Below are 21,940 nucleotides of genomic sequence, written 5' to 3'. Positions count from 1 at the left end.
CAGCTCTAGATGCGCAGTCAAAATTAGGCGTAGATAAATACGTTACCTTGATTGGATGAGATGGCCAAGATTTGAAGTCGCATTCAAGCTGGCGTTGTGGAAGTTTAGTACATCTGCCTTATGAAGTACATCGGGACGTTTCCAAGGCCCTTCAGAAAGACCTTGTAGTCAGATAAATGAGATCAGTAAACCCCACCTTCAAGGGCCGACCATCATGCTGTGTCAGTCCCATGATGAGTGAAGCCTTGCTGTTCCTCGGATCTACTTTTAGGGCATCATGGACTCGTTAATCTGGCTGCGTACTTCAACACAGGCCGGTTCATACGACAATGTATCCCTGTACAGATCGCACAAGTTCCATCTCTTTACCGAATTCGTCAGACGTGTCTGTCTCGAGTGAGTGAAGGCGTAATGAAAATGAAGATGCCCTATACAGGGTTGGAAGGATAACAGCAGTGAGACTCTGCGTACGATATGCAGGGAAAGTATGCATCGGAGAGGATCTGTAGCCAACTCCAGCATGGGATAAGAGCGCAATCATGAACGTGCTGATGACCAAAATCATGAGCTTCGACAGCGGTATTCGAAGCCATGTGGGACCGAGAAATAGCCATGCTCCCGTACTGTCTAGATCACCTCGTAGAACCTGGGGATGAACAAGGGATGTATATCTGTTACGCATAACAGATTTCCTAGAACATGATACAGGGTCAGTAGTATCTTCAGGCAGGATTGAGAATGGTCCCCGTCTAGGTGAAGGCTTCCCCGGATTGTCATGGCCCGAGACGGGGGTGGCCCGTATCCGCGTGATTATCGATAAGCCTGTACCTGCCGTCTCTTGTGTAATGCCCACGGCGGTAACACGGTTCTATATCGTTTCCAGGTGTAGACCCATATTTGACCATTGGCTGGTGGTCCGATATCGTGCAAATGCTGTGAAACAAGATGGCTTGCTTTCTATCGCGTCGAGTAATTCAGTCGCCGGCAGCATTCATTTTTTTTGGGACATGTGCGAAGCAATGCCGAGAGACCCAATACGAAAATGTCCCCTGTTGTGGTATGTGATGATTATGATTGTGATGGTTGTCGCGACCTCCGAACATAAAGCGCCCCGACGAGAGGCCTCGTCAAAGCGGCTTTCGCAGAGCCAAGGCACGGGGGCCAGCACCGGGCCAGCGTCAAGGCCCCAGACATGCGGTCTCAATATCCGTCAATGCCTTCGTCCGATGTGGTTACTAGTGCGATGTATGCGATTGTCGTTCGTCCGACCGGTTTACGTGGGCGATCGAGGGGCAGTGGTGCGCTGGTAGTGCCATCGTGTGGTCGTCGTGCGGTACATAAATATTGAGAGTACAGAGCAGCTATCCAAAATATGCACACGAAGAATGCAAGATATCCGTTTGCTCGCGGTGTGAGGGTGTCGATGGTGTTCGAGGCGGGCGGCTCCCACGAGCGAGACCTGCGGTTGTCGCTAGTGGACCGCCCATCACGTGTACCATTAAGCGCTGCAAAACCATGTGTGCCCAAGAAGAGCCGCAGTCTAAGAGTCCAATCTGGTCACGAAGACCAAGCCGACACGTGAAGGATGTAGCATGCAAAGCGCATCAGTCGGGACGATCAGACGGCAATGTCGAGGGTGCAATCAGGATACCTGCGGCCGTACCTGGGTAGGCTTACGCAGGTGCTTGCAGGCCGGCTAGAACGTCTGTCATACGTTCTGAAACACACAGGCACTGCAAAAGCCTTACCCGCTAGAGCCCGGTCCGCGCATGCTGCAATTGCTAGCGCAAGGCAATCGACAACCCGGCGATCTGCATCCCTAGCTTTCCTCTGAAAGTTGCGTAACAAACATCCCCGCAATATCTTCCCACCAGAACAATGGCAGCTGAAGCGCCCACCGCCAACGGCACCTCTACCAGCGACTACCAAGCACTATGGGCGGACAAGTACCGTGGTGTATGTATCCTCGATTGCCCAGCATGCCAGGTCTAACGACCCGCAGGCGACAGTAGAAGACCTTGACCCCCCACCTGCGCTGTCCATCCAGCCCTCGGACCCCATATCATGGGCGCTCATGTCCGGCCTTGAGCGCGACTACACACACCTCACAGTCATCTCGCAAACGAACCGCGCCCTACTCGGCTACATCAGCATCCCGCATCTCCAGCAACTCCTCAAAGAGGGCAAAGTCAAGGACAGCGACCCAGTTGAGGCTGCCATGCACAAGTTCCAACGTCGCGGCAGGCGATACAAGGTCATCACCACCGAGACGCCACTAGAAGAGCTCGAGGAGTTCTTCGCTGGCGGAGTTGACGGAAGTGGGAAGCAAGAGTTTGCGGTAGTGACAGACGCGAGCAGGAAGTTCGTCCTGGGCGTGGCTACACGGGCGGATCTGGAGAACTTTGCGAAGAGGAGGGCATAAGCTGGTCTGGGATGCTCAGTGATGGGCAATGGAATAACCTCACAGGATGCATTGGCAGGCGTTTATCTGGTATACCCTATGGCAATGCTATGGAAGCTCAATTCAACACGGCTTGAAGGACAATGATCCTTGAAAGTACCTAGGTAGTCATATAAGACACAAGTAGCTTCTAGGCTGTCGCGAAACCTGGATATACATATCGTTGCGCCGTACAGCTTAAGGCAGAAGCTACAGAAAAACATATTAAAACCTGAGTAGTAGGTAAAGTGATACATGCTCTTTGAAAACATTATAAATACGTGTTTGCAGTACCTAGGCCCAACCGGCCTCGCGACAGCGCCAAAGGTGACGATCTCTAGCCTGTCCACGCTGCACTAATACCTACCTAGGTAGAAACGCGTACAAGACCATGTCCCGTAGATCATGTCTGTGCAACCTTACTCGACTATTTTAAATATCCTTGATCTTTTCATGGCCGTTTCTCGCGCGAGGTGAACCTTCAACTATCCCCACACGTCATGGTAGACGGCAATACCACCTGCTGACTCATGTCCTCTCATTCCCGATCCATGGTCGCCATGCGCAAACCGCATTCTCGGGTTCCCCACACACCGGAAGGTAGAGCGACGGCTCCGCATGGTTTTTTGGGTTGAACATTTCTGGACGCAAAAGTCCTCAACAGAACTTTTTCTTTCTCTGCATACCCCATCGCTGGCATGCTCGCACCTTCCTTTCGCATGCGCAGTAGACCCCTCCTCCAGCACCAACTATCACAAGCCTGGAGACTAGCACAACGAAAGTCGCCTGTATTCGTCTTCCCGCAACGTTCGAGATGGTCTTCTCAGCAAGCGTCCAAAGCGCAAACGGGCGCTGGCACGACTACGCCTGTGCCTGATAACGCTGCGCCGCCCAAGTCCAAGTTGCCTTTCTACTTCGAGGCTGGATATGCGCTCTTCGCAAAGAGGCCTTCGCGGCCGTTTCCTCCGCCTTTCCTGTCGCTGCCTTCGACGAGTTTCTCTGAGCCCCTGAGTACGCACAATAAGAGTCGTGATCGCCGACCGACAGTCAACGGGCAGATGATAAGAGGTGTCACAAACGGGGACGATGCGGTGCTAGTCAGTGAGAGCTTCATTGCAGCAAACGACGGCGTGGGCGCATGGGCAACAAGGGAAAAGGGTCATGCCGCGTAAGTCGCGTGCCGTCTGGTCTTCGGACGTACAAGTGCTAACCAATACTCTGCAGTCTATGGTCCCGTCTAATCGCACATTTCTGGTCCCTCGAAATCGAGAGCGCATCCTACTCCTCCACCTCACCTCCAAACCCCGTCACATACCTCCAGACCGCATACGAACTCACAAAGCAAGCGACCTCCTCGCCCAACGAATGGCACGGCACGACTACCGCTTGCGGAGCACTCCTCGGTGCAGATAACGAGCAACCCGACCACCCCTTGCTCTACGTAACGCAATTAGGCGACTCCCAGATCCTCGTCATACGGCCGAGTAGCAAGGAAGTCATATACAAAACGCAAGAGCAGTGGCACTGGTTCGATTGTCCACGGCAGTTAGGGACTAATAGTCCAGACACTCCGGACAACAACGCAGCCATGGATTGCGTGGAAATCCAGGAAGAAGACGTCGTCCTGGCAATGTCGGATGGTGTAGTTGACAATCTATGGGAACATGAAATCGTAGAGAACATCTGTGAGAGCATGGAGAAGTGGAACGGAGACAAGGAAAAAGATACAGAAGACCAGACTTATGCCGATGGAATGCAATTTGTAGCGCAGCAGCTGGTCAATGCTGCGAGAGAGATTGCTCAAGACCCGTTTGCTGAGAGTCCGTACATGGAGAAGGCCATTGATGAGGGCTTGTCCATTGAAGGAGGTGCGTACAGCTATCTGTATGGGCGAGGTACTTTGCTGACATCATTCTAGGAAAACTTGACGACATTAGTGTCGTGGCTGCACAGTGCAAACGGCGCAAAGGATGAAGCCGCGAAACGAGGTTTTGATGACTGAACTTCTGCAAAAGACTACAGACCTCACCACACGCCGATGACCCCAGAAGGCACCAACGTTCCGCTCTGGCTACGGAAGGCCACATGGCAAGGCCATGGGGAAGTACCGGATCACAGGTCATACTCGACCTTGTACCTCCGCGAGCGACTCTCCACGCGTATAATATTATGCCACAGCGCCACACCGAAGCCTAAGAGATATATCGCACCAAGAAGCCGTACATCAGTATCTACGCGAAAGCCGCATGTGCCACAGAAACGTATTCGGCGTTACTTTTTATGCCATAGAGGAGTCTGCGAACTGCACGGATTTCTACTGCATTTTCTATCGTGGGTAACTCATTTTGTATACTCGGCCCATGCTGCAACACTAGAGCGGCAAAGATGTATACGATGCACTGCATTGTTGTCAGGCATGTTATAGAAGGGGATTGGAAAAGAATGCTTTATGAGATTGAAAGAATGCTCAGGGTTGCGTTATATAAAGCCGTGTAGAGTACAAATGGCCATCAGAATATTAACCGGCGTAGTTGCAGTACAGACATTCTCTATCCATCCATGTCATCATGTTTCGAGGTCCTCCATGGCGCGTGGGCAAGGATATGGTTCAAGCATTTAGCGGAAAGCAGCGATTGAACCGGTCATAGTCGCCTTTTCCTTTGCTTTTCAGATGTAAACGGCAAGGACTGGTATCGATCGTATGCTCTCTTTATAGGACGGCACCGCCAGCACCGCTTCGCTTCTGCATAGGAAGAACGCGGTCCCGTTAAGCATGCCCTGCAGAGAGCGTGCTTATAGACAGCCTATGACTTAGGAGTTCCCTCTCCACGAGCCGGTGATTCTGTGGGTGAGCGAGTAACACGACGTCTAGCCCTACCAGTTTTGCTGCGAGATCGTGACCTGCTAGAGCTAACGGATCGTTTACGCTTTTTAATGTCGGCACGTGAGCCGTTTGAATCAGCCCCAGATGAAGTAGAACGTCTGCGCCGCCGCGGTCGTGCAGGGCTTATAGACATAGAGCTCGATGGGGAGCGGCGCCGGCGGCGGGGAGGAGTTCGTGATCGTGAACGTGATCGCAGCCTGGGTGCTGGTGAGCTCGACTTGTTTCTGACTGGCGGGGAACTAGATCGCGAAATGGGCCTGGGTGGCCTCCTGCTGTCCCGGCTCCGAGACCGGTCTCTCCTTCGTCTTGCAGGTGGAGACTTGCTACGGGAAGGAGACCGACGACGCGTACGACGAGGAGGAGATCTTGAGCGGTCAGCTGATGGGGAACGCCGCGGTCGACGTCGTGGTGGTGGAGATCGAGATGGTTCTGACGATGGTGAGCGACGTGTACGACGAGGTGGTGGAGATGCAGAACGACTGCCCGAGGGTGAGCGACGACGCTCGCGAGATCTGTCGCGACGGCCTCCACGTCCACGACCACGACCTCCTCCAGGTATGTAGACATCGCGCTCGCGATTCGGTGGGGAGGGTCTTCGTCTCCTGTCACATGTCAGCGGTCTTGATCTTCAGCGTAGACGCGTAGGACATACGGTGGTGATCTTGAGTCGCGATCGCGACGTGGAAGTCCTCTGTCGAAGTCTCTTCCACGGCCCCTACGATCACTACCACGATATCGTCCTGCTCCTCCCCCACGGCCACGTTCGGGGCCGCGTTCGGGTCGTTCCGAACGCTCGCTTTGACGGAACGAGTCAATCATGGCGTTCTGCGCTTGTTCTTCGGCACGACGAGCATCGGCAGCGGCTTTAGAAAGCTACGGGTTGTCAGCGATGGTAGATGAGCAAGCCTCTGAACTAACTTACCTGCTCCTGTTGCAATTCGGCTTTCTTCGCTTCGAGCAATTCTCGGGGGACGCCCATAGGACTATCCTGCGCACTCAGCATGAGATCCCATAGCTCTTTGCAGAAAGGTGCGGTGTCCTTGTTCAGGAAGCCCGTGAGCTGAATCTGGATTTCCTTGATTTTGGGCTGTAACGGTCAGCAAACATTCCGCTGTGTCAACTCGAGGATTACTGACGAATTGATTCTGCTCAATCAGATTGTAGCACGTCTCGACCACAATGTCGTCTTCGTCACCGAGAATAGTGGTGATCCTGTTAGCAATCCACTTCTTCATCAGGTCGATGTTGACTTTCTCGATGTCGACCTTCTTGTCAAATTCGGGCGGGAACTTTGTCGCCTTGAGGCGCTTCTGGTCGATGCTAAGCGCCATTTCGAAAAGTGAGGATAGTGTGCAGTTGCAAGAGGTATGGGGTGACGCGTGTGCGGGAAGACGAGTTCGCGACGGTGAAAGCTGGAGCTCGGGCGGGCCCATCTGCGGGCTTGGCGGCAACCTCCGGGAATTACGTCGTTCATGCAGGTACGACCGACGCTAACGCTGTCGTCACCCGTCCACCCGTCTCAGCCCTCACACTTTCCCTGCCACACCTAGAATTTAGACACTGCAGAAGGCGGTTCACGGCACATACTGCATCGTTGCGAGCACACTCGAAATACAAAGCCTTGCCATTGTGGTCATGAGTCTACTGTATTCGGCTTCGAACAACATGCTAAACTCAGCAGTTCAAGTTGGGAAAGGCTGAACACGTACTTGCTGTATTTACGCATCTCTTCCTGCCGTCACTCGCTCGGGATGTTTGGGTCAAGACTTCTCTTTCTGTTCTACAGTTAAGCTATCTCGATCAGATAGGATGTGGCCACAACCATCCACTTACCTGGGCCAGCATACCATCTCTCCCGCGTCCCATCTCACCACTCTGGTTGCTTTTCATAGCTCCTCCTTAGCATCTTTTGTCTATCATTAATTCCACCCTCACTTGTCATGGCGGAATCAGCTGCGGCTACGGACGTACCTCCCGTGGAGCGACCTGAGAAGCATACCAAGTCCAAACGTCCCATTAGGCCTGCGAAGCCCAAACATCATGGCAAACCATTACTCCCAGTCCCTGTCGACCCGCCTCTTAACCCATATCCTGAAGACACCGATACAACTGCACCTGAGCCGGACGTTGAGCCAGAACTACCCTCGGAGCCCGAGGCAGAGACTGAGTCACCAACAGCGGAACCACCGGAACTTGATTTCAACCCTCATCCCAATCCACCAGAGGAGGGCCCTGTTCGAATTCAGACTGATGGTACTACTGAACCGACACCTGAAGCTACCCCGGAAGAGCCTGCAGCTGAGCCTGAAGCTGAGCCTGAAGCTGAGCCTGAAGCTGCGCCTACCCCGGATCAGCCTCCCGCAGATCCTGCACCTGAGCCGGATACAGAACCTGAAGTTGCCCCCGAAGAACCAGCAGCAGACCCACCAGCTGAAGAGCCTGAAGCTGCGCCCACTCCAGCTCAACCACCAGTAGAACCTGCAGCTGAACCTCCTGAGCCTGTAGAGGAGCCTTCTGAAGAAAAGCAGTCTGAACCTGCCGCTGAACCAACACCTGACGGCGCACCAGAAGAGCCAGCAGAACAGCCTCCAGCTGAAGAGGCCGAAGCTGCTCCAGCTCCAGTCCAGCGTTCGGTAGATCCTGCACCTGAGCCGGAACCTGAACCTGAACCTGTACCCGAGGAGCCGACAACAGAGCCACCAGCTGCAGAGCCCGAACCTGAACCACCCGTGGAGGCTACATCAACAGAACCGCAGCCGGAAGCAGAACCAACGTTGCAGGTACCTGCTACAGAGCCCGTTGAGACAGCACCTGTAGAGCCTCCACCGCCAGTTGCTGACCCTGAACCTACGCCCGCGCCTGTCGAGAGTGCAGCCGAACCAGAAGCACCTCCTGAACCAGTGCCAGATGCACCAACAGAACCTCCACCTGCACCACCTGTCGCGGAAGAGCCCGAGGCAGCACCGGCTGCTGAACCTGAGGTTGCACCGGTGTCTAGGGCAGTAGAGCCAGAAGCACCAACGGAAGCAGCACCCGAACCGGGAGCAGCACCTGCATACACTGCCGCAGAGACCGAAGACCTGCCCCCTCAGCCTCCAGAAGCGCCAGCGCCGGAACCGGCACCGTCTGTAGCAGAAACGGAAGCACCAGCCCCTTCCGTAGCCACTACTGCCACGTGAGTACAATAGCTCCTCCTCCGATATCGCTATACTACACTACCCTTACTTTCATACTAACATTCACCAGCAAAACCCGCAAACGCGACAAAGTCAAGCTACTCGCGGCGATGCGTGCCCCACCCGAGTCCGTCCCTATAATGGTGCTTCTTCGCCAAAAGAAGAAGGCTGGTGAGGATGTCAAGGCCATTGCAGATGCCATGCTCGCGTCCGCGGGGTCTTGAAGTGAACTGGAAGATTGGTATTTGGATCGTGGTGGTGAACTTCAAGTCTCCCTAAGAATTCCCTCTACCTGGCTTTGATAGCCGATTCCTATGTAGATGCTACTCGTAACTCAATGTCATCATTACCCTTGTCTTCGTTTACGTGTAACGTCTCTTCTCTGCTCCATACCGTACATGATAAAGATCAAACTTCTCGTAACACGCTCTTCTTTACCTATTACAACACGTGTAAGAAGGTTGCTGTGTTGATACAAAAGTAGCCCAGACGGCTACGATTCCCTGGCATCCTCAACAAAGTCTTCCCATATATCGATGTAGGCTGCAGTACATAAGATGCACCTAGTGTTTCCTGTTCAGATCCTTCCTTGTATACCGTAACTCCACGCAAGAAGTTACTATGGACATGCAGTGAAGTTCATGTAGACATCACAATGTCTCCATCCGTCTTGACGTTCCATCCATTCCGTCTCCTCAATAGCCGGCGCACAAGCTCCGCTGTCGAGCATGACACCAGACATGGCTCGCTCCTAACCTTCGCCACCAAGTCCCCTCTTCTCGCGCTGGGCTTCTCCCAGCACTTCTCCATACTCCCACTCATAGTTGTGTAATCGCAATCCCTCCTCCAACGTCCTTCACCCCCCAACAGCCTTCCTAACCAAACTCCTCGCTTCCTCCAGGCCTCTGCCTAACTCGCCCCTCTTATGCGCCTCCTTGACCTCGTAGTGAAATTTCAGCAGGTCTTTTGCGCGCTTCAGCTCTGGGTCTTGCTCCTCGTCCCCCGTTGTTGTCGATGTTGGGTCTGTTATTGGTGTCTTTGCGGCGGCATCGTGAGAAGATCGGGACGATGTTGATGTGGAGGTGTTCGAGTGCGCGGATACGAGGGCGAGTGCTGCGGCGGGATCCTGTGAATAAGTTCGTGTTAGAAAGAGTACAGGTTTGTTGGAGAGATGCGCGTGGTGTAAAGAGGGTAACGTACACAAACGCGCAGGGAGACGAGGTCAGATAGTATCTCCGCGAGTTGCATTGTGTTTCCTTGGGTTTGCGCCATCTCTGCGATTGCTGACGAGAAGCCTGAGAACTATTTGGTCGTGTTTTGCAACAGCTGTGTAATGCAGCAAGTGCGGGTTCTGATAGTTTGGTCGCGATGCGAGCGCAAGTGGGATGCATGGCCTGGAAGCTCTGACGTTCACCCCACATCTCGGTTCCCAACTCCCCGTGGCGGGCAGGGGCCCAGATCAAAACTCCCCCGTCAATTGCCGGCTAAGTGCTTTGCCGCAGACGGTGTGCGACTTTTGCTTTCAATTATCTCTGCGTACTTTTGGGATATTGTCTTGAATACGTTTGTTGGTTATCGTTATGGCGAGTATTCAAGCTATCAGGGCAAATTGCCGCAAGGTAAGTGATTTCATGTCGTGTTCGCGTTATTAACGGGTTAGGAAAGGAGCAAGAGCTGGGAAGCGTGTGCTAGTGAGGTTTGCAGTTGTAGAGTTGCTCATTTGTCATCCTATGTGAAGACATGTGCCATCTCTCTGGCATGCGTGTTATGAAGGTTCAGATTGGGACCCTTGAAAGGAACACGTTTTGGCAGAGACGCTCTTTGTGCAATCTGACATGTTACAGGTCATGTGCATAGGCAGAAACTATGCAGACCACATCAAGGAGTTGTCGAGCGCTACGCCTAAGCAGCCCTTCTTCTTCCTGAAGCCACCATCGTCCATTTTGCTGCCGGGCGCTGGCCCAGTCCTACGCCCACGTGGTGTAAACATGCACTATGAAGTTGAGCTTGGACTTATCATGGGAAAGACATTGAGGGACCTACATCCCGAAGATACTAAGGGTGCTATGGATGCTATCGAAGGTACTTGGAACGCCATACATCCAGCCAAACATAACAGTATATCGAGATCCATCCGACTAACATTCACGACCCAGGCTATATCCTCGCTATCGATATGACAGCTCGTAACGTACAGGACGAGGCGAAAAGAAAAGGACTCCCATGGTCTATCGCAAAAGGCTTCGACACATTCATGCCCATCAGCAACTTCATCGCGAAAAACCGAATCCCAGACCCACAGAAAGCACACCTTTGGCTCTCAGTTAACAACGAGATGAAGCAGTCCGACAACACTGAGCTGATGCTTTTCCGAATCCCAAGACAACTGAGCGACATTAGCAGGGTCATGACACTGGAGAAGGGCGACATCGTACTTACGGGAACCCCGAAGGGTGTAGGCCCAGTGAAGACAGGTGACGTTATGCGTGCAGGACTCAAGGTGGATGGAAAAGATATCGAGGAGGCAAATTTGGAGGTGCCAGTTGCGGATCGCGAGGGGTTGTACGAGTTCAGCGAGACATAGAGCCAGTTCCCTAATCGAGGGCAATCAATGAGGCTCGTTCGCTTCCGATGGATACCCAAAAGCATCGAGTTCCGATACCTCTTGTTTCGTCCTGAGATGATTTTTTCTAGTACCAGACCCAACAGCTAGCTCAACTCGGCTACCCGTATTGCGCGAGCTCGAAGGCTTAGGAATGGCCTTCAAACGTGACAGTGGCGCTGCTGCTGCTTTACGAGGTGACTTCTTAGCTCTGTCTGCCACAGTGGTTTGCATATCATCGTCCTCACTACGTTCAATCCCTGTCGCTTTCTGTGGAATGCGTAGAATGACAACGAGCGACTTTCTCTCCTGTTCGTTCGAAGCACTCGGCCAAGCTGATGAGGGGTTCCTCCTCTTGGCAGGTGAGGTGGTGGCTTTAGGTACGTTCGACTTGGCAGGACTTCTCGTAACCAGCTGAGTGGGTTCAATTGCCGTGTTTTTGCTTTGATTTACAGCAACACTGCGCTTCGTGGTTGTTGGAGCTCTGCCGGTGGGCCGAATCGCTGTGCTGGATCTGGTCTTGCTATTGCCTGGTCCTTGATCCTGGGCAGTCTTTTGCTTCTTGCGCGATGAGAGAGCTGGTTCGACCAACTGTGTTGGTGGGAGGAGTGATTCGCTATCTGTTACGTGCGGCTTTCTCTCTTCAGCATCCTGTTCTTGAACCCTCTTAGCTTGGGCACGAGTCAGCCTTTGGGTCTGGGGCTCCTTCGTAGGCTGCTTTCGCTTTCGTGTAATGGCGTTGCCGGTCAGCTGCGTTGGAGGCGGAGCGACTCTGGCACGCGGGCGAGGTTTTCGCGTAGGAACCGGCACTGGAGCTGGGGCTGGGGCTGGGGCTGGAATCGGAGCCGAGACCGAAGGATGAGTCGGGCGGTCGTGATGGACCAGCTGTGTTGCAACAGGAGCAGCACGTACTGGTTGAATAGGCCTTGGAACAGGTGTTCGGACTTGTCTCTGTTCCTCTGCAGGATGTGGCAACATAGAGTTGTGGATCGAAGGCCTTTGCATCAGTCTCTGTCTTGCTGACTTCATTGGATGACCTGGAGGCACAGCTAAAGCAGAAGTATCGACTAGTCCCCTGCAATAGTCGTTAGCGTTACCAAAGGTCGTTCCGAAGACCGCTCTTACCTCTCTCTCATCTCTGGACTCCGGGGTATCTGAATCTCTTCACCTGCAAACCCAGGCATGAGTATCAGGTCTTCATCGTCCGTGTCACTTGTTGCTTCTGAAGTTTCTGCGTTGAGTAATTGAGACGGTGTCATGGATCTCAGCATGCCATGTTGAGGCTTGGAAACGGTCTGTGGGCCAGCGGTGTTGGACTTGGAATTGGGATCCTGTCGCGTAGATCTAAGCCGGGTGACTTCTTCCTCTAGACTCTTAATCCGACGCTCATCTTGATTACGACCAGCCTCGAGGAAATCAAGACGTCGAAGAACATCCTTCATTTCCCTGGGGACCTGTTTGAGCTTTTCGAGATCGTCCACAGCATGAGACACAACACTGTCCAGCTCGATCTGCTTCTGCCTGACGTGCTTGTTCGTGTCGACGAAGATGCCCAGACGTGTCATCTCGCCTGCTGCCCACTTCTCGAAAGCCTTGTCATCATCTTCGGCCTCGATCGCTACGAGCTGTTGCTCCAAGTGGCGGACCCTGGACGTAGCAGCTTCGGCAGCCTCTGCAACATGCTCGGTAGATCTGATGCGGGCTTCGTATTCTTCATGATGCTTCTGGAGTGTTCGCATCTCCGTGAGCAGGTGGGCGTGCTGTTGTTTCATCTCTGGCCCCCATAGCAGTGCCTCCGCCGATGCGAATGGCATACGTGAGTCGACATCTGTTGCCGAGCTAGGTCTTCGGGGACCCATTGCCGGGGGATGAGAGTCAGTGACGATAACCTGTTAGCTAGTACGATGCGGTGATGGGGGTAGGTAATGTTGCCGGGGAGGCAACGTAGGCAACGCTGATCGCTACATGCGAGGATACGAGAATGACTGGCTGTGTGCGCCGTAAGATGAGAGACGATATTCGTCACGCCATGGTGGGTCCGGTCGTAAGAAGCAGGCACGACGTGAGCGCGGCTTCCTCAGTCGAGGAGCTCCACCAAGCCGGCACATCTCGGCCACTTTATCCAAGTAGAACGTCAAATGCCAACTTGCAGAGGACTGTGGAAGTGGGTAACCTGGAAGTCTGGATTGAGTTAATATTCTGCCGACTTTCGTTTTGATACCAATGTTGATTGCAGCGCCTGCTGAGGTTCTTGAACGGGTGCGGCACTACACTTACCGCAACCCCTCAAAGAAGTCCAGATCACAGGATGAGTAGTGAAGTAAACTCTTTCTTATTTCATGCTACCTACTGAGTACCCGCCACTTCCACTCAATCAGATCAAGCAGTACGCTTCGGTCCTTTCGGCGCATCTATTACATCATCTCTCTTCATGATGCGAATCTTGGTGTCTTTCTTTGCGCTGTCTCCATCGGATTCAGATTCCTTTGGCCGTTCCGCCACACTCTTGTCATAGCTACTCGGGTCGATACCAAGAATGCCACCTACATTGTTGCGGTCACCGGGGACAGAGAATTCGCGGAAGGCATAGCGCCATTCATTTAGGAAGCCGCGAATAGCCTTGCCAACTTTGTCCTTGCCGTTCTTGGAGTGGTGACCCGTTCCTGTAATAGCGTAGACGGGACGCGAAGAGGAGCTGTGCTTCAGAAGGATGCCTTCGAGATACGAAACCGACTCATCTGGATGTAGACCTGGGTAATGTTAGTCTTGGTATGAACACACAATCTATCTCGACGTACCATGAAGATCAACATACAGCTCTCTCGAGCCGTCGCTGTCCTTATTGCGATCTTCGTAAAGGATACGAGCAGCTTCACGGTGAGCTTCACGCATCAGGTTGTTCTCACTCTGCCCCCTAAGACTAAGAGCTTTAGCCGCGCGCGAATCGCTGCGATTCCAAGCTTGAGCAGCACTGTTGTATGTTAGTGGTGAATGCCGTAGGACGAGGCATGCCTCTTACCTCTGCAAAAACTTGTTGCGCAGACTGCCATGCTTGAAAGCCTCGGCGCGAGCTTTGAGATAAGCCTGATTGCCCTTCTCACCGGTCTCCAACCACGGGATGTGCTGAGGAGCAGGTATCGCCTGGGCAGCCACACTGTTCTCGCGAGATCCTGTGAAGCTCTTAGTCGGTCTCAATCCCTTGCGAGCCGGAGTGGCAGGAGCCGGAACGGGCGACATGCGAACGACATCTGCAAGATTGTTAGGTCCTGGAGCATCTTTGTGATGGCCATGTCCACCTCGCTTGCCGTGGTGACGCTTTCCAGTCTTAGCAGCAGCAGCGGAACCCAGACTAGGGAAAGCGTCGTTATCGTCCACTGCGAGCACCGAAGGTGTGGTGGCACGCGAGGTCTGGCGACTGCCGGTTCTAGACTGCGGGCGACTACCGCCTCCGGGAGTGAAGTTTGCAAAAGGACTCAGTCCTGGTGGAGGGCGTGTTGGGCCACCGCCTGTCAGACCGTAGAGTTGCTCTAAAGAGGTGGCGGCAGAGGTTATCGACGGGGTGCCTAAGGGCGAGCCGTTGTAGTGGAGTGTGGGGAACTCATAATCGGACATCTGGAAGTTGGGTATTGGTGGAGTTTGGACGTCTGATACAGCCATACGAGCCATGAGCGCAGAGGGGTCATGTGAGAAGAGGCACGTATCGCCAGCCAGGCAGTTTCCGTTTAGAAAGTATCTGTGTCGGGTATTAGTTCTGATCGTAGCGGAGGCTGTATGTATACCTACTTGCATAACGTCTTGCTGGTGTCATGGCTGAATCTGCAGTCTGCTCGGGCGCAATGTCCGGTTGACAGAAAGTACTTGCACACGATGTTGCTCTTCTGCTGGCCCACGGGTGTACTAGGCCTGAATGCTGGGCTCATAGACTTTCCGATGACGTATCCGGGATGCTCGGAGGGTGTGGTAGGGAGTTGTTGTACGTCGAGTTGCTGTCCCATGAGTGCGAGGAGAGCGGCACTGAGGTCGTAGCCATTGGCCTCTAAGACCTTCTCTAGCTCTTCGTCTGATCGGTCGTCCCTGAGGATCGAGCGCAGCATGTCGTATGGGCCCATGTCCATGGTCTGGGGCTGCACCCATTCGGCCGCGGCACCGTTGAGCGTGCCGTCGCCCAGGAGAGACGACTCGGTGCTCGCGGCATCATCGTTGACTAGCCAGTCGACGGAGTGGCCATCGAGGTCGCCATACGACTCGGTATTGGGACTTGCGCATTCGCTGAACTGGTATGCGCTCAGGCTGGGGCTGTGGGGGATATGCGGTGTGGAAAAAGCAAGGCGAGGCGAGGGTCGCGGGGAAGTAAAGGGGGACGCGGTGGACGACTTTGTGCGCGCGAATCCAGGTGGCATGGGGAAGCCCGGCGGAGGGTGTACCATGCGCGGCGAGGCGTTGACAGGAGTAGGGGCGCGATTGGCCTGCCAGGGAGCTGGCGAGGGCCGGCGGATGATGGTATGGCGGCTGGGGGGAGAGCTGGAAGAGCTGCCGGCGTCGCGATAGCGCCAGAGGCAGTCTAGGACAATGTTCTCGAGTGATTTGCCCGTGAGGTTGGTCTCCTTGCGCATCAGCTCCTCGAGCTTGTCCGTCTTGTCCTCCTCATCCAGGGCCTCGTCCTGCAGCACAGGCAGCGCCTTCTCGTACAAGTCGTCGGCGACCATGGCGATTACTCCCAAGCGGGCAAAGGATACTGGGCGATGGGTGTTCAGGTGTGGCGCGCAGGACGGGTGAGGTCAGAGGTCAGAGGTCGGGGTCCAGGTCGAGACAGGAGGCCGTCGGGGGTGATTACAAGTACTGCGGGTAATGGCAGAGGAGCGACCGGCGCGTCACAGGAGGAATGAAGCTGCAACGAAGGGCAATAACCAGTCCCGCAGCCTTCTTCTGCAGGACACACCAAGTGCGCCAAAACGGGCAGAGTGATGGAATGCCTGGGGCGATCTCGAGCGCGAATGAAGCTCAAGGGACTAGGCTCAACTACGTAGGGGTGGGGGATGCTTGCACCGTGCAGCAACGTCGACCATACAGCGGGAACGGTAATCTCCAGCACTTGCTCCCGGTCTGCCCTACATGGCCCTGGAGCCTCGAGCGGGTGATGATGCGGTGCGAACGAGTCTCAGCTGAGCGTGATGATGACTGGGACTGGATAAGAAACAAGTGCTGCGATGGCATTCGTCGGCGGAAAAACAAGCTGCAACATATGCCTCAAGTACCTCGAATAGGGCTATGGACGCCACACCTGGGCAGACTGAGAGGCTGAGTAATCACGTGCTTTGCGTGCAGGTGGGTCCGCGGAACCATCCATGGGTGCAGTACATTGTAGGTTGCTCGGAGCTGTCTAACATGACCAGAGCACATGTCATACACAGTCTATGCGCATACAATGCTGCAATCACCTTATACACGAAAAATCTTGATGCCGAGAAGACTGCTTTTCAACTCGGGGCCGATCTGATCTAATCGCCTAATGCAGGGCGCAGGGCGGATGGCGGATGGCGGATGCACCACGTTCGTCCGCCCGGATGACGATGAAACCCAGAGCTCTCAGGGCTCCAACAGCGCCCACACTAGCATTAGCATCTCACACCAAAGCTGCCTCCGACGCTCCACTACCACCACACGGAATGTCCGTCTCCAGTTGTATCAGTTAACATCTCCCATTACCTTTCTATTCACTTCCCTACCGCATTCACATCCTCTTACCTCCGCATACTTCCGCGCCACTCCGTTAGGCGCACCTCCCCGTATCGTATAGAGGCATCCATCAACATGCCAGCGAGCGACTATGATGTCCGCGCTCTTGCGCTCCCTCTAGACGACGAAGGAACTGGTCAGACGCCAATATGGAGTCGACGCCCGCAATCATCTACCTTCCGGCGCAACGCATCGCACCACAGTCAACAGACCTCATGGCGGCAGCGCGCCATGGACAAGTACGATACGCTTTCGCGACGAGTCCTCGATCAATATAACAAACTTTCACCCCTGCAGAAAGTGCTGTTCTTCGTAGGGAACTTGGTGCTGGCAGTGGGCGGCATACTGTTCTTGGTGTACAACGAGCGCATATTCGGGGCCCTGTTGCCCGTCGCGAAGAAGTGGAGAGACGTGACGGCCGGATGGCTGATCCTCTGGGTCTTGATCTTCATCGTATCATTTCCGCCATTAATCGGGTATTCGAGTTTACTCACCATAGCCGGCTTTGTCTATGGCTTTCCCAACGGGTATGCTTTACACGTCATTCACAACATGCAATCTAACATTAGACCAGTTGGTTCATAGCCGCGACAGCAACCGTCGCCGGCAGCACAGCATCCTTCCTCCTCTCGCGTACCCTCCTCAAGTCTATGGTCCACCGCCTAATAGCGAACGACACGCGCTTCGCTGCCCTCTCCCTCACCCTCAAACACGATGGCCTCAAACTCCTCGTCATGTACCGCTTATGTCCGCTACCATACTCCATCTCCAACGGTGCTGTCGCAACCTTCCCCACCGTACACTGGGCATCCTACGCTCTAGCCACAGCCATAGTATCACCAAAGCTGATGCTTCACATATTCATCGGCAGCCAACTCGAGAAGATTGCCGAAAGTGGAGGCAAGATGGACCCCAGCACAAAAGCCCTATCCTACGTTTCCATCTTCATTGGTCTCGTTGCGGGTGTTACCACAGGCTGGCTCGTATACCGCAAGACCAAGGCCCGCGCTGCACAGCTAGAAGCTGAAGAGCGTGCGGGTATCCGTCGCATGAGTATCGAGGACCTTGAACATGAATACGCGGATGACCCGGGAGCGCTGGAAGCTGCCGAGAGATTACGCGAGGAGGATGACGATATCAGTCTCCGGACCACGTGGGACGATGAGTACAGAGATGAGCCACCTGAGACAGGTGATGCCGTGGAAATCGGCGACGATCCTTTCAAGGATGGCGATGCCAGTGACGGAGAAGAACGGGGACGCGGAAGGCAGAAGTAGACGCATTTGTATACGGTCCTTTTTCTTAGATCGCTTGGATAGGCGAGTACCTACTATAGACCACTAGAATTGAATCCGCATTGCCAAATGTCCTTCCCTTTCAACCATATGGTAACACAGGTATCATCTGGTTACCAGCCACGAGAATAGGGTCTGAATTCCACTCCGTATTCCAGAATTCTACATGCCGTTTGCCTGTTACAGACAAGCTTGCGTGTTCAGATAATGTTTCATACTGGCCCCGGGAGGTATTCGGTGATTCCCCCATGGACAGAGGTGTGGGGTATGAAGCAATGTACGTATACACGATACCCCTAAGCTGTTCGGATGCTACCCAAAATGATCACCGTATGCTCCAAGACGATAGCCAATTATAGTAGAAATAAACGAGTTCTACGTACATCAGTACTTCTATGAATGGTCACATACATCAGGCACGTAACAAATATAACAGAGGAAACGTTCATTTGTCATATACAGAGCCTCCACCATCCCACTTCCATGAGCTGAAAAAGAGCCGTATATGTACCGCTAACAGGAGCACAGGGAATCACAAGAGGTATTCGTCGACCAAGGTAGGCGTGCGTTGCCAGGCTGATGTCAATGCAGAAAAACGAACAAATCTTCCATATTGAGACACAGCTGATGGCGAGGACGCATCTTCTATTATACATCTATTCTCAAAGACCAATCAGCACTTTTTTGGCCCCTCAGAACATTGGAATAGACAGTACCCACTCTTCCAGCCTTCAACTCATCTATGCGGCGAAGCTCTTGGTGAAGCTCTGTGCAACCTCCCTCAGCTTGGACTCGAGGTCCTTGCTGAGCGCACCTTCCCGGTCGATCTGGTTGAGCATGTCCTGCTCGTTTGATCGGAGGTGGGCAAGGAAGTCAGCCTCCCACTGAAGAATCTTGCTGACGGGTACGGAGTCGAGGAGACCGTTGATACCAGCGTAGATCAAAGGAACCATCTCGTTGACGGCCATGGGAGAGTACTGCTTCTGCTTGAGGAGCTCGGTGAGACGCTCACCGCGCGACAAAGTTTGCTTCGTCGCAGCATCGAGATCGGAACCGAATTGGGCGAAAGCAGCAACCTCACGGTACTGGGCCAAGAAGAGCTTGAGGGAACCGGCGACCTGCTTCATGGCCTTGACCTGGGCAGCGGAACCGACACGGGAGACAGAGAGACCGACGTTAATGGCGGGACGGATACCCTTGTAGAAGAGCTCGGCCTCCAAGAAGATCTGGCCATCGGTGATGGAAATGACGTTGGTAGGAATGTAAGCGGACACATCACCACCCTGGGTCTCAATGACGGGCAGAGCAGTGAGCGAACCACCACCAAGCTTGTCGTTCATCTTGGCGGCACGCTCAAGGAGACGAGAGTGGAGGTAGAAAACGTCACCGGGGTAAGCCTCACGACCTAAACGTTGTCAGTGTATGTCACATATGCAGTTCGCACAGGGATAACAAACCAGGAGGACGACGGAGAAGCAGAGACATTTGACGGTAGGCAACGGCCTGCTTGGTCAAGTCATCGTAGATGATCAAGGCGTGCTTGCCGTTGTCACGGAACCATTCACCCATGGAGCATCCAGCGAATGGCGCGATGTACCTGACGTTGTGTTAGTCAATGTCTCATATCAGCTCACGTCAAGCAAGTAAAAAACTGAACAGGCCTGCAGCCTACATCAACATGGAAGCACACAAGATATGTGACCTGGCGTTGATGTAGGCTCCAGAGCTGTGCAAGTTTTTTTTCTTGTATTTGGTGAGCTCGTACAGATAGAACTTACTGCAGAGGGGCGGCCTCAGAGGCGGTGGCGGCAACGATGATGGTGTACTTCATGGCGTCGTTCTCCTCAAGGGTCTTGACGAGCTGGGCGACGGTGGATCGCTTCTGACCGACGGCAACGTAGATACAGTAGAGCTTCTTCTTCTCGTCGGTTCCCTTGTTCCATCGCTGTCTGATCTTTATGTCAGCTTGTGTTCCTTGTAGATCGTAAAGATGTTTGCGTACTGGTTAAGCATGGCGTCGAGGGCAACGGCGGTCTTTCCGGTTTGACGGTCACCAATGATCAACTCACGCTGACCACGTCCAATGGGAACCATGGCGTCGACGGACTTGAGACCAGTCTGGACGGGCTCCTTGACGGACTGGCGGGGCAGAATACCGGGGGCCTTGAGCTGAGCACGGCGGCGCTCAGTGGTCTTGAGGGGGCCCTTTCCGTCGATGGGGTTACCGAGAGCGTCAACGACACGTCCGAGAAGAGCCTCGCCGACGGGAACGTCGACAATCTCTCCGGTACGCTTGACGGTCTCGCCCTCCTTGACCAAACGGTCAGAACCGAAGAGCACAACACCGACCTGGCCGGCTTCCAAGTTCATGCACATGCCCTTGACACCGGAGGCGAACCTGTCACCCCGTTAGCTTCCATGGCAAATTGTCGTGGTATGCAAGTGGCGTACTCGACAAGCTCCTCAGCCTGGACGTTGTTCATGCCGTGGACACGGGCAATACCGTCACCGACGGACAGGACACGTCCAGTCTCGGAGAGGCTGTTCTCCTCCTGGACACCGCGGATCCTCTGCTCCAGGATGGAGGAAACCTCGGTGGGGGTGGCCTTCGCATCGGCGGCGTAGGATCGGATGGCGTTGGTGAACGCGGGAGCGCGGGTCTGTGGGCGGGCAAAAGGCGTCAGTGGTGCACTTGGGTAGAGGGGAGCTGGTCCCGCCGCCGCGCAGCCCAGGCAGTTCCATCAACGAAGCTCCATTGCGGCGCCAATGGCATCGGATATCGGTTCTGGAGGCTGCTGGCGATGGCTGGACGGGCGGCAGGCGCAATTGCAGGCGGTTGCGATGGACTTACCGACGCAATCCTGCTCGTGGCAGAGATTGCAGCGACCCGGCGGCTCGACTGGCGGATGGCCCTTGAGAACATGGCTGCAGCTGCTCAAGAGTCTAATTCGGAGGCTCTGCAACCAATTGAGATTGATGCAGGTATGGAAGAGGGGAGATGGTGATGGAGTGCAGGATGGGGAGCTCTGCTGTGAGGAAGAAAGTCCTGCGGTTCGGGAGGAAAGCGCGGACCTTGGCGTCTACCCTAATCCTAAAAAAGCCGCATCTCAACCGAGCTCTCTCACTACACCACCACGTTGGCACTCCGCAGGCCATGATTTGACTGTAGATTTTGAATGAAACACTGTACAACGGAATGCATAATTGAATTGCTACCCATAATCGCGTTGATCTCTTCCTACGACATCACGATCCGATACACGATCTTCGTCTACATGGCCAGTACCCCACACTTTGATAAAGATAAAGTAAATGTTTGTGGATACCTTTGGACAGCGTTTCGGTGTACGGTACAATTGATATCACGGCCTTCCTTACAACCTCATACTGTTAGGATCAGATAATTAGCATCGATTAGGGCATACACTGTACGGGTGGCGTATCTGCCTCAATGGCCCTTCCAATACATCAATACCTGTAACGCGTACAAGGGCGCATTCCAACCCAAGTCGACCGTCCGTCCTCTATGTTGCAATCTACATAAGCAAATAGCAAGGAATATTACGATAGCTCCGCCACATCGTAGGTGTCAAAGTTGTTGATACGTTCTTGTCTACGCCTTGCTGTTTTGTTGTAGTAGACAAAAAAAGCTACGCCAATGTGTCGAGTATTTTTCGAGCACGGGTTACTCCAGAGATCACGGTCGAAATAGCGTGGCTTCCAAATGTAAAATAGCAACATTCTAAATTGGTATCCTACTATGTTATGTGAATCTTTGAAAAACTCGCTGCCACTTATGCAAACTTG

General features: G+C 53.8%; 11 protein-coding genes across 11 annotated transcripts; 5 read left to right on the top strand and 6 right to left on the bottom strand.

The window, feature by feature from the left end:
- Positions 1 to 1,878: 1,878 nt before the first annotated feature.
- J4E93_004659 (uncharacterized protein) lies at positions 1,879 to 2,422 on the top strand (the record flags this gene model as incomplete). The annotated part of the gene is made up of 2 exons (XM_049342586.1): positions 1,879 to 1,956; positions 2,003 to 2,422. 2 exons carry the CDS (start codon positions 1,879 to 1,881, stop codon positions 2,420 to 2,422), a joined length of 498 nt encoding a protein of 165 aa, XP_049200738.1.
- Positions 2,423 to 3,138: 716 nt separating this feature from the next.
- On the top strand, positions 3,139 to 4,414 carry J4E93_004658 (uncharacterized protein; the record flags this gene model as incomplete). The annotated part of the gene is made up of 3 exons (XM_049342585.1): positions 3,139 to 3,608; positions 3,665 to 4,308; positions 4,359 to 4,414. 3 exons carry the CDS (start codon positions 3,139 to 3,141, stop codon positions 4,412 to 4,414), a joined length of 1,170 nt encoding a protein of 389 aa, XP_049200737.1.
- A 1,522-nt stretch (positions 4,415 to 5,936) lies between these two features.
- On the bottom strand, positions 5,937 to 6,655 carry J4E93_004657 (uncharacterized protein; the record flags this gene model as incomplete). Its single annotated transcript, XM_049342584.1, has 3 exons — positions 5,937 to 6,197; positions 6,247 to 6,411; positions 6,461 to 6,655. 3 exons carry the CDS (start codon positions 6,653 to 6,655, stop codon positions 5,937 to 5,939), a joined length of 621 nt encoding a protein of 206 aa, XP_049200736.1.
- A 609-nt stretch (positions 6,656 to 7,264) lies between these two features.
- J4E93_004656 (uncharacterized protein) lies at positions 7,265 to 8,724 on the top strand (the record flags this gene model as incomplete). The annotated part of the gene is made up of 2 exons (XM_049342583.1): positions 7,265 to 8,499; positions 8,571 to 8,724. 2 exons carry the CDS (start codon positions 7,265 to 7,267, stop codon positions 8,722 to 8,724), a joined length of 1,389 nt encoding a protein of 462 aa, XP_049200735.1.
- Positions 8,725 to 9,356: 632 nt separating this feature from the next.
- On the bottom strand, positions 9,357 to 9,748 carry J4E93_004655 (uncharacterized protein; the record flags this gene model as incomplete). Its single annotated transcript, XM_049342582.1, has 2 exons — positions 9,357 to 9,626; positions 9,701 to 9,748. The coding sequence occupies 2 exons, from the start codon at positions 9,746 to 9,748 to the stop codon at positions 9,357 to 9,359; spliced, it is 318 nt and encodes a 105-aa protein (XP_049200734.1).
- Positions 9,749 to 10,080: 332 nt separating this feature from the next.
- J4E93_004654 (uncharacterized protein) lies at positions 10,081 to 11,084 on the top strand (the record flags this gene model as incomplete). Its single annotated transcript, XM_049342581.1, has 3 exons — positions 10,081 to 10,119; positions 10,345 to 10,582; positions 10,657 to 11,084. The coding sequence occupies 3 exons, from the start codon at positions 10,081 to 10,083 to the stop codon at positions 11,082 to 11,084; spliced, it is 705 nt and encodes a 234-aa protein (XP_049200733.1).
- A 139-nt stretch (positions 11,085 to 11,223) lies between these two features.
- On the bottom strand, positions 11,224 to 12,961 carry J4E93_004653 (uncharacterized protein; the record flags this gene model as incomplete). Its single annotated transcript, XM_049342580.1, has 5 exons — positions 11,224 to 11,249; positions 11,297 to 11,874; positions 12,015 to 12,061; positions 12,150 to 12,177; positions 12,228 to 12,961. The coding sequence occupies 5 exons, from the start codon at positions 12,959 to 12,961 to the stop codon at positions 11,224 to 11,226; spliced, it is 1,413 nt and encodes a 470-aa protein (XP_049200732.1).
- A 520-nt stretch (positions 12,962 to 13,481) lies between these two features.
- On the bottom strand, positions 13,482 to 14,768 carry J4E93_004652 (uncharacterized protein; the record flags this gene model as incomplete). Its single annotated transcript, XM_049342579.1, has 3 exons — positions 13,482 to 13,852; positions 13,901 to 14,073; positions 14,122 to 14,768. The coding sequence occupies 3 exons, from the start codon at positions 14,766 to 14,768 to the stop codon at positions 13,482 to 13,484; spliced, it is 1,191 nt and encodes a 396-aa protein (XP_049200731.1).
- Positions 14,769 to 14,881: 113 nt separating this feature from the next.
- Positions 14,882 to 15,808, bottom strand: J4E93_004651 (uncharacterized protein; the record flags this gene model as incomplete). The annotated part of the gene is made up of 1 exon (XM_049342578.1): positions 14,882 to 15,808. One exon carries the CDS (start codon positions 15,806 to 15,808, stop codon positions 14,882 to 14,884), a length of 927 nt encoding a protein of 308 aa, XP_049200730.1.
- A 1,105-nt stretch (positions 15,809 to 16,913) lies between these two features.
- Positions 16,914 to 18,115, top strand: J4E93_004650 (uncharacterized protein; the record flags this gene model as incomplete). The annotated part of the gene is made up of 2 exons (XM_049342577.1): positions 16,914 to 17,365; positions 17,413 to 18,115. The coding sequence occupies 2 exons, from the start codon at positions 16,914 to 16,916 to the stop codon at positions 18,113 to 18,115; spliced, it is 1,155 nt and encodes a 384-aa protein (XP_049200729.1).
- A 758-nt stretch (positions 18,116 to 18,873) lies between these two features.
- ATP1 (Alpha subunit of the F1 sector of mitochondrial F1F0 ATP synthase) lies at positions 18,874 to 21,056 on the bottom strand (the record flags this gene model as incomplete). The annotated part of the gene is made up of 6 exons (XM_049342576.1): positions 18,874 to 19,538; positions 19,591 to 19,730; positions 19,912 to 20,082; positions 20,136 to 20,531; positions 20,585 to 20,793; positions 20,985 to 21,056. The coding sequence occupies 6 exons, from the start codon at positions 21,054 to 21,056 to the stop codon at positions 18,874 to 18,876; spliced, it is 1,653 nt and encodes a 550-aa protein (XP_049200728.1).
- Positions 21,057 to 21,940: the final 884 nt, after the last annotated feature.

The sequence above is a fragment of the Alternaria ventricosa genome (genome assembly GCF_023758065.1).
Source record: "Alternaria ventricosa strain BMP 2768 chromosome Unknown scaffold_6, whole genome shotgun sequence".
NCBI lineage: Eukaryota > Fungi > Ascomycota > Dothideomycetes > Pleosporales > Pleosporaceae > Alternaria > Alternaria ventricosa.
The sequence above is the reverse complement of the archived record's forward strand: the minus strand, read 5'-3'. Positions and strand labels throughout refer to the sequence as shown.